The following is a 9,273-nucleotide window of genomic DNA, read 5'->3' as shown; positions in this document are numbered from 1 at the left end:
ATAATAATAATAATAATTATTATTATTTATTATATGATTCATGTAATATTCATATTGATACATGAAGAGAGAATAAAAATGTATTAATCCTACTATATTCCGTAACAAAGTCATCTATCTTAAAGAGATGTTGATTTCTAGAAAATAAGTGCAGGAACTTAAGAATTTTGGCGGTCTGGAAAGTTGAAATGCAAGATTTGACGTATCTGACTTATTGGGCTCTTGTTCTGATATTCAAAATTTCAAATTCTAAGAGAAATAAAGAATAGACAACGACTTCTCGTTGGAACTTTCCCGTGTTCTCTGTCTATCCGGTTCCGTTCAACGGTAGATATTTATTTATGCATTATGCATTATGCATTATGCATTCATTAAACGGCGTCGTGCTTGGGTGAGGTTTTTGGTACTTAAATGGGCTGGGCCTCCACAGAAGAAGGAACCAAAAAAGAGAATAAAAATAGTAAGAATAGAGAGCGATGGAGAATAAAATTGCGTGAAATTCCAGAGAGAGAAACCTAACTCAAAAGGCGCTCATCATCTTTCCCTTCTTATTTTAAATTATTTACAAATACTATATTCTCTTCAAAATACAAAAAGGGCACAAAACACGCACACAACACAAGACACAACCATTTGATTTCTTGGTGAAGAGGTTAGGTTGGGTGTTAAATATATATCACTCAGCTCCACAAAATATAACCCCACATTACACAACACAACACAACACAACACTCACCAACGTTAAACGTTTCAAAACATCCGCAATATTTGCACCTTCTTCCCGCCGCTTCCTTGTTCATTCTCTTTCTCGATTAAGCTTTTCCTTCCTTTTCACCTTCTTCTCTCTCTTTCTTATTCTTTCTGCCAGGTATTTCTTATTTCTCTCGCTTCTTATTGATGATTTCCTTTAGGATTATGGCGACATAGTTTCTGTTTTATTCTTATTTCCTTAGTTTTCTGGAGAAATTAATATGTAGATGTTATTGTTTTATATGCTTTGTTATTAATATGTTGAGGGAAGAAGGGAAATGACATGAGATTTTTTTATATTAGGAATTTCTCTTTAGCGAGATAAAATGAATTGTATTTTTCTGCCTATTTCAAATATGCGTCAAATTAGATTAATTGGGAGATTTTGCTTTTTCTATTATTTTTTTGTTCATTTGAATGTAATTTTTCTGCATATGGCGGTGGTTTGGGGGAGAAATAAACATAAACTTACCTCAAAAATTCAGTTTCGTTGATTTAGATTAGGTTCAATGGTTTGATCGTGAATTAATGGTAGTTATTGAATTAGGGATGTGGATAGATTGCTAATTAGTGTACTTGAGTGGGAAACTTTGTTGAATTCACGTTCATATGGCTTTGTGGTTTTTACAGCAATGCCGACTTTTACTGCCATAGCGTTGGATAGGTTGATAGAGCCGGGAGCTTCTAAGGCAGTTGATAAATCTGCTCCAACTTCAATGCCTGTCCCAAACTCGCAGAACCTGGAGAGAACTACGAATGTGTCAGCCAAGAAAACTAAGGTTCCTCGTCCTCCATTGAAGCCGGCACTTTATACCACTCCTGAGGTGACGCCGCTTCCGGATGCGCCTTCTTCGTTCCCTCCTTCGCCATATATAATCAACCACAAGCGCCGTGGTCCACGCCTCCTCAAGAGTTCCTCTGAGGCCAGTGTGCTGTCCGAGGTGAATATTCATGGTGGTGAAGATGTTAGCGACAAGAGCTTTGATGATGTTGTTGCAAGTTCGGCTGGTGACCTTCATGTTAGTTCTAGGAGCCCTGAGCTCGTTAAAGAGGAGCAGGTGAATGGTGTCCCTGACGGCAAACTTGATGGCAGCAATGATGCTGACCTTGCAAATGGACACATAGAAACTGGAAGTAGTAACTTGACTGATGGTTTACTCAAGGAAAAGCCATTGACATTGAATTTGGACAGAGATAGAGTGGTTGAGGACTTTTTTGACCCACGAGATTCAATGAGTTTCACGAGTAATACAGATGGGGAAGAGAATGCAGGGACAGAACTGTCTATGAAATTCAGCTGTTCTGGTGGGGAGTTTTATGATGCATGGGAAGGTAATTTGGGCTAGCTTTACTGCTAATTATTTCTGTTACAACGGAGCATGTATCAATCTTATTGCGTATTCATTTACTTATCATATAGGGTAGGAAAGCTAGGATTATTACTTTCGTAATGAAGTTTCATAGATATATTTCATGTCATAAAGTAGCTTACTTGGCTCTTTTCTTCCTGTAGAATTATCTTCCGAAAGCATGACACAAAGTTCTACACACCATACTGAAGCTGAATTGCGTGAAATAAGATTAAGTCTGTTGATGGAAATTGAGAAGCGGAAGCAAGCTGAAGAATCCCTTGACAACATGAGAAGCCTGTGGGAAAGTATTAGGCAAGGGTTATATCAAGTAGGCATCATTTTGCCTGCAGATCTTACCGCTGTTGCTGAGGGTGAGCAGCATATTTCTGATCCCGTTGAAGATCTATGTCAACAAGTTTATATTGCTCAGTTCATATCAAATACCATTGGAAAAGGGACTGCGAGGGCTGAGGTAGAGACAGAGATGGAAGCTCAACTAGAGGCAAAGAACTTTGAGATTGCTCGACTCTTAGAACGTCTCCACTGTTATGAGACCATGAATAGGGAGATGTCTCAGAGGAACCAAGAAGCAGTAGGTGAGACTAATGTTATTTAATTGGTCTGTATTATGTAATTGTTTTGATCAAGGAAACACGTCAATTTTTTTTTCTTTCTGCATTTAACTATGTATATCCATTTAGCTGTGGTAATTTGATTTGCTAATTTATTTTTTCTCATTATGAGCCTGTTTGAATGCAAGCTTAAAAGAGCTTTTTCTCTATTGAAAAAAGCTCTTTATTTTTACAAGAGAAGTTCCCAAAAGTTTTTTTAAGCTTGTATCCAATCAGACTTTACATTTGTCGTCCTGCTGTGCATTTTTTTTAGATTGGCACAATTATACATGGTCTAGGCAAAATGGCAGATTTAGACATGAGTTTATCTTTGTATGTGTTAAGCAAGTATTGTATGTGGTCATTGACTGGGACTGTCTTGTGGTTGTCTTTATGACTGATCAAACTTGTCTGTCCATAGGGTTTTTTCTTGCTTGCTCCAATCTGGGGATTATTATGATTTTGTAAATAATGAATGGTGATTGGTGGTTTAAAATTATTTATGGCATTCCCTTGCCCCAACCCAACCCCATCAAAAAAATAACAATTAGCATCATTGGAATAGAAGGGAAGGGGGAACCTTTCATTATTTGGAGATGATGAAATATATTGAATGCTGAGATAGTATGAGCTCATGGCTCTAGGCTTGTATGGAGTGTTATTTCTATAATAGGCAAAATCTCGAACACATCTGCAGCCATTAATTCTTTTTAACTCATGTTACAATTTCAAAGTGCAGTTGGAATGTGCGGTTTGACTATTTACGCCCTTTATAGAAGTTCTTCATACTTTTGATGTTCCTTTAAAGCTATAACTTCGTATTTGGTTTGCTTGAATACCTTCTGAATATTAGATGCTTGGAATCTTTTATGAAAAAAATACTGGTGGGTGCATGGAGTAACACATTTGTTAGGGGTAATGGTTGTTTACTTGTTAGATTGGTACAAATTTAAAGCTGCCTTGATGTATTTCTTTTGGGAGGTATTACGTGTAATTGATGTTTTGTTGCAAAGAGAAAAAATCTCAGCAGTTATAGTGAGCACAGCCTGCATTTTTCAAACTATTATTCTAGCATTGTCCAAGTTAGTAGAATTTTCCTGATGTCTATATTTCGAATCACGATATCCACTGACCAGATAATTTTCTGTTTGTACAAGAAACAGAAGCAGAGTCTCCTATTTATATATACATAAGGGAAATGTCTGCTTTTTAGTTTACATGGATTCCTTGATCCTAGCCAATAATATGTTCCGTTTTATTTAGCTTGATTAATTTGTTAATCTCATTTATGTTTTTGGCTGTCTTGTCTAGAGATGGCACGGCGTGAGAGGCAAAGGAGCAGCAAGAGGCAGAGATGGATTTGGGGCTCCATTACAACTGTGATTGCTCTTAGTACTGCTGCAATAGCATGGTCTTATCTCCCAACAGGTAAAGGATCGTCCTTCACTGACCACGATCTAGTTCCTGAACAAGATGATGCAGCCAAGTGATTTATCACATCACCATCAACTGCAATGCCGTATTATATGGTAGGAGAGCACAATAAAAGTTTTACATGCCGCCATGTCAACTTTTCTCTTTATCAGTTGCAATTTTCTGGCATTCGACTGTGCATAGTTTAGATATATAGTGAACTTGTGCCTTCCCCTGGAAATCTTGGTATGTAGCTCAGTGAAGTGTTTTGATCCGTATTGTTGAGAAAATATTCCATGACTTAGTATGCGTTCGTGGGTGCTGGCAGTTTCACTTGGAAATTCAGAGGATACTATCCATTGGTACAATGCTTTCATAATAAATTCTCTAAGCCTGCTCCTATAAGCATTTTCATGCAGCAAGAGAGATTGGATTGACAAGGAAAATCTGGTTGAGCATTGAAAGAATGGACTAGTAGAATTCTGGCTTGTGTGAGCTGTCTCTATGTTGGTTGTTCGTTGGTGAAAGTAGCGTATTAGTAAAATACAAATTATAAGAATTCGTTGACAACACAGGTAGACGTAGGTCACAGATACATTACGTTAGAGATCGAGATAAAGCACTGCTGATAGTAATAATCCTATCCTACCAGCAATTTGTTATGTTAGTCAATTGTTCTCTTTGGATTTTCCAGAACCATGCACCGGGAAAGGCTGATTCATATTTTTATAGTAGGTTAGTGAGAAATTTGTGATTTGTTGAACACCCTTTAATTTTTGCTGTTTCCGATAACCAGGTATTTTCGTTAAGTGTGGATAGCCCGTTGATAATTTAAGAATATCTATTTTATTATTTAGTAATTATAGCTTTAACGGATTGTTAACTAGGTCATAGCTCAAAGATGTTGAAGCTGTGGCTTATATATAGATTCAAATGTTATTGACGAAGATTTACCAGAAAAAAATAAATGTATCGACAAAAGTCCCTATAAGCTGAACCTGGTTAATTTTGTTGTGGAATATTTAGCAGAACACAAATGTATGTGACAATAAGTTTAATTGTATTTTTTAGTTTAATACACATGTATTGCGAGTATAAAAATATATATTGTAATTGGATGACAAAATAATCAATTATGTTAATGCATGTATTATTGTTATTTTTGGAAGGTTGGTTGATTAGTTAGCAATTAGGCGAGTACATGAGATCAAAAAATTGTCGCTGAGGACCAGTTTTGTGTAGGCTCCAACAATTGGTGTTATCTAGGCGTTGCCTTTCCTCTCAATAGTTTAAGCTTCACTATAAATTCTTTGTTGACATGAAAGGGGCATCGGCTTTGAATCTCTTGATGAACGTGTGGTCCGTCGTGTGTTATTATCAACGTCTAAACGTCGACGTTATTTCCGAGTTGCCTGTCTCTCTAGCATCATAATTAGTAGCACCACCACTAATACTAGAATTAGCACTAGGAGATAAAATGTGAAAGCGAAATCAAAGCATCCTAAGAAAGTATATTTTTCTTTTAACTCATCACAACGACAAAAAAAAAAATAAAAAAAAAATCGTCCCATCACGCTAAAAAAGAAAAAGATTCCAAAGATACACGACAACAACAAAAATAATAAAGATAACAGCAGTGAACCTCTTGAAGAATTAAACTTGGTTAATGGTTTGAGTGGGACTGTGAATGAGAGAAAAAACATGAGACAGTAGAAGACTGGGAGCAGGAATCAGAACTGAGAAGAACTGAAGGTTTGAAGGAGAGAACGAGACACTGGATGTGTGTTCAACATAATAATTCAAAATTTTAATTTTTGAGATATAAAAAATACCATATATCTTTTAGGATATTATTTATAATTAAAAATATTATATTTATTTTAGGAAGTTGTTTCTTCTTGTAATGTTAAGAAGTAAAATCAATAAATAATAAATTCTTAAGATAAAAAATATTTGACTTATAGAGTTATATTTAATGAGAGAAAAAGTCATATAAGATGTTATAAACATATGCACAAGACTTAATAACGTAAGATATTTGAGATAATAAATATTTATTGAGATATGTTATGGATGTTGGCATGGAGAAATAAACTATGTTAAAAACATTTGTGTGACCTTTACATTCCTTTTACGGTATTTTCCTTTTGTGAGATATCGCATATCATTGGGCATAAACAAGAGTTTTATTTATAAAAAAAAAAAACTAATTGGAACCCTAATTTTGAGTGATTCTCTCATGGCTTATTTTTTCTTTTCCTCTCCCGATTTGTTTTGAATGTGATAACTAATAATAATAACAACTATTGTAATAAATAAATAGTAATCAGGTGGAGTTTTATCTCGAGATTCTACGTGTACTTGCTCTAAGTCTCTAACCCGAAGTTGAGTTTTAGATTTTTTTCTTTATGTCGCTTTTTTTTTATCCTTTGCGAGTTTTGGTCAGACTCAACCTAAAGCCTTCGGTCTAGAACAGTTTTCCGGGTCGGATCAGGTTCTATATACTCCCTAATAGGAGGGACATGTTGATAAAAAAATAATAATAAATAAGGAAAGGAAAAAAAAGAAGAGAAATGTGGAAGAGCAAGAAGAAAGGGGGGTATGTGTTGACAAAGAATCAGTTTTGATATAAGTTTAAAATAAATTTTGATAGTTTTTTTATTAAAGAATTTTTTGCGGTAGGAAAGTTCTTAAAAATACTTTAAACTTATATCTAAATACACTTGTACTAAAATAAAATGATTATATAGAGAGTAAAATATGTAATTTCTAATTGTAAAGACCGAAATATAAAATTTGACAAGTATAGACCAAAAGGTAAATATAATGCAAATATAGAGAACAAAAGAAAAAGATAGTATATATAAATATAACGACTAAAATGTAAAACATAACAATTTATGTAAATTTATACTAAGTTAGGATCATCATGTCTTTCACTTATGATGGCATTAATTTTTATTTAATGGTTGAGAACATAAGAAAAAAAAAAACTTAAAATACTTGGCTAGAGACTAAAATGGATGATTTTTAAGTGTAAGAATTAGGTTAAATATTTTTTTAATTTCTATAATTTCACTTATTTTATCTTTTAGTTTCTATAATTTAATTTTTTTAATATTTATATTTATCTTTCTTAATACTTTTTAATCTTTATAGTTTAATATAAATTTTTTTAGTTCTAATATTTGCAACTTTTTAATCCTCTTAATGTATGTGATTAATTTCTTTATAACGTTGTGTTTTTTATATTGGGATAATAAAGATGTTTAATTTTGTATTTCTAGTATGAAATTTATTTTATTGAATTACCTTAAATTATATTCATCGATACTTAATGTCTCTTTTTTACATTCATTTTGATGCTTATTATTAAAACATTTTTATCTTCATAAAATTGAATACACACCTCTATTATGTCGACATATACAGAACGATTTTATCAAACAAATTAATGATAAAAATTTAAAAATACAAGTATAAAAATTAAAGATATATACATATATATATATATATTAAATTATAGGAACTAAAAAGATCAATAAAGATAAATATAAGAAATAAATATTTATTTTAAACTATAAAAATTAAAAAGATAAAATAAGAAAAAAAACATATATTTTAACTTGAAAAATTATAAGCTAAAGATAGTAGCCGTATAGAGATCAAATGAGGAACTAAATCAGAAGAAAATATATATAAGAAAAAAAGTTCAGCTATTAAATTATGAATGTAGGTTGAAGCATGTGAAAGCTAACAGCAGAAAATCCAAGTCACTGTTAGAGAGTAATATATATTACTCTCTAGTCTCTATTAGTCACAGACAAAGCACGAGCATGGGATGGTGTCGTAAAGTGTGTTAGATTTGTTGATTTATTGCGCCAATCGTGGAGATATCCACACTCATGTCACGCGCATTGAGACGTGCCACCATGGACCCACGCTTAGCCTTCGCCTTATCCCCACCACACTTTCCATTCTATATTTTTCACAACACCCTTCCTATCTGCTTTTGCTAATGGTAACAAAATAAACGTATAAGAAAGGAAATTCGATTTGCTTTAACCAATCAGAGATGAATTAACATTTACCTCATTACTTCATCTACATAACGGAAATTAATATCCTTAATTTAGGTTACTGGTATAATGGTATCAAATTTTGTTTCATTACATTTTACATATGAATGAATAACTGGAACAAATATGAATAAGTACTAATAATGATTGAAATGTAGTTAATTGAGGAACTGAATTTTGGATATTATTATCCACAATCGACTCTGAGCTTAGGTCTAATTCGAAGTATATGGCAATGCAAATGGTTGGGGCGGGACACATGGGAGAGACATGTTATTATAAGTAGTGGTGGACCTCATGAAAAGGACACTGGTATATGAACAGATGCTGCTGCAAAGCATGGCTCCAATTCGAAGGTTAACCAAACTGTGACGCGTGGTGGATCAGATACAAGATAGAGATCACAAAACAAGAGAAGAGGAAGAAGGCATCAACAAGAAACCATATCAGCAACCCAATGTTAATTGAGGGCATGCAAAATTAAATAAGAGAAAATAATTTCGAATTTTCCTAATTCTAAACTTTTTTTTCCCTTATTTCCTATAACTCCATATATATTTCAGATCCATTGAGCACATGGGAGCTAGGGCTACTGTCGGTGCAGTTCAACCAATTAATTGCACTGCGAACTATTATTATTGGATAAGTGCATGGCTATAGCGATAACTTTGATAATGAAGAAATGGAATAATACTAAATTATGTCTTTCAATTTAATAATGTATTAAATAGTTGTTCTCAGATGAAAATAACATAAAGTGGACGTAAATATTTAGTTACCTCCATCGTTTAGTAAACATCCATAGCAAAAGTTGGTAACACTGTTCTGTTTCTTAATGCCGCATTAAAAAGTGCAGTAGTTGGTTTACCTGTTTCTCACATTATACCAATCCTGTGTCGGTAGTTATGAGAATCCTGCGTGGACTTTTCTGTCCTGCTATTTTTCTGAAACTCATTTAAACTTACAAAATTGCTTTATATTTTTAATTTATTTTAATAACATTCACAATCAAACTTCCAAATAAAATTTCAGCTAAGCTTACCCTAACTTGCAATATAACGTTGTATT

The 9,273-nt window shown here is 33.3% G+C and overlaps 1 protein-coding gene across 1 annotated transcript; it reads left to right on the top strand.

Annotated features, from left to right (window-relative positions):
* Positions 1-510: 510 nt before the first annotated feature.
* Positions 511-4,935, top strand: LOC109801199 (uncharacterized). The gene is made up of 4 exons (XM_020362211.3): positions 511-868; positions 1,381-2,082; positions 2,264-2,698; positions 4,025-4,935. The coding sequence occupies exons 2-4, from the start codon at positions 1,383-1,385 to the stop codon at positions 4,201-4,203; spliced, it is 1,314 nt and encodes a 437-aa protein (XP_020217800.1). The 5' UTR covers positions 511-868; positions 1,381-1,382; the 3' UTR covers positions 4,204-4,935.
* Positions 4,936-9,273: the final 4,338 nt, after the last annotated feature.

This window comes from Cajanus cajan, chromosome 11, assembly GCF_000230855.2.
Source record: "Cajanus cajan strain Asha chromosome 11, NIPB_CcT2T_4, whole genome shotgun sequence".
In the NCBI taxonomy this organism is placed as follows: Eukaryota; Viridiplantae; Streptophyta; class Magnoliopsida; order Fabales; family Fabaceae; genus Cajanus; species Cajanus cajan.
Note: the sequence above shows the minus strand (reverse complement) of the source record. Positions and strands in the feature narration are given on the sequence as shown.

Bases quoted from the DNA above. Each gene is read 5' to 3' on its own strand.
- LOC109801199 (XM_020362211.3), top strand. From the start codon at position 1,383: ATGCCGACTTTTACTGCCATAGCGTTGGATAGGTTGATAGAGCCGGGA. The intron at 2,083-2,263 runs GTAATTTGGGCT...TTCTTCCTGTAG, and splicing joins GTTTTATGATGCATGGGAAG to AATTATCTTCCGAAAGCATG. The intron at 2,699-4,024 runs GTGAGACTAATG...TGTCTTGTCTAG, and splicing joins GAGGAACCAAGAAGCAGTAG to AGATGGCACGGCGTGAGAGG.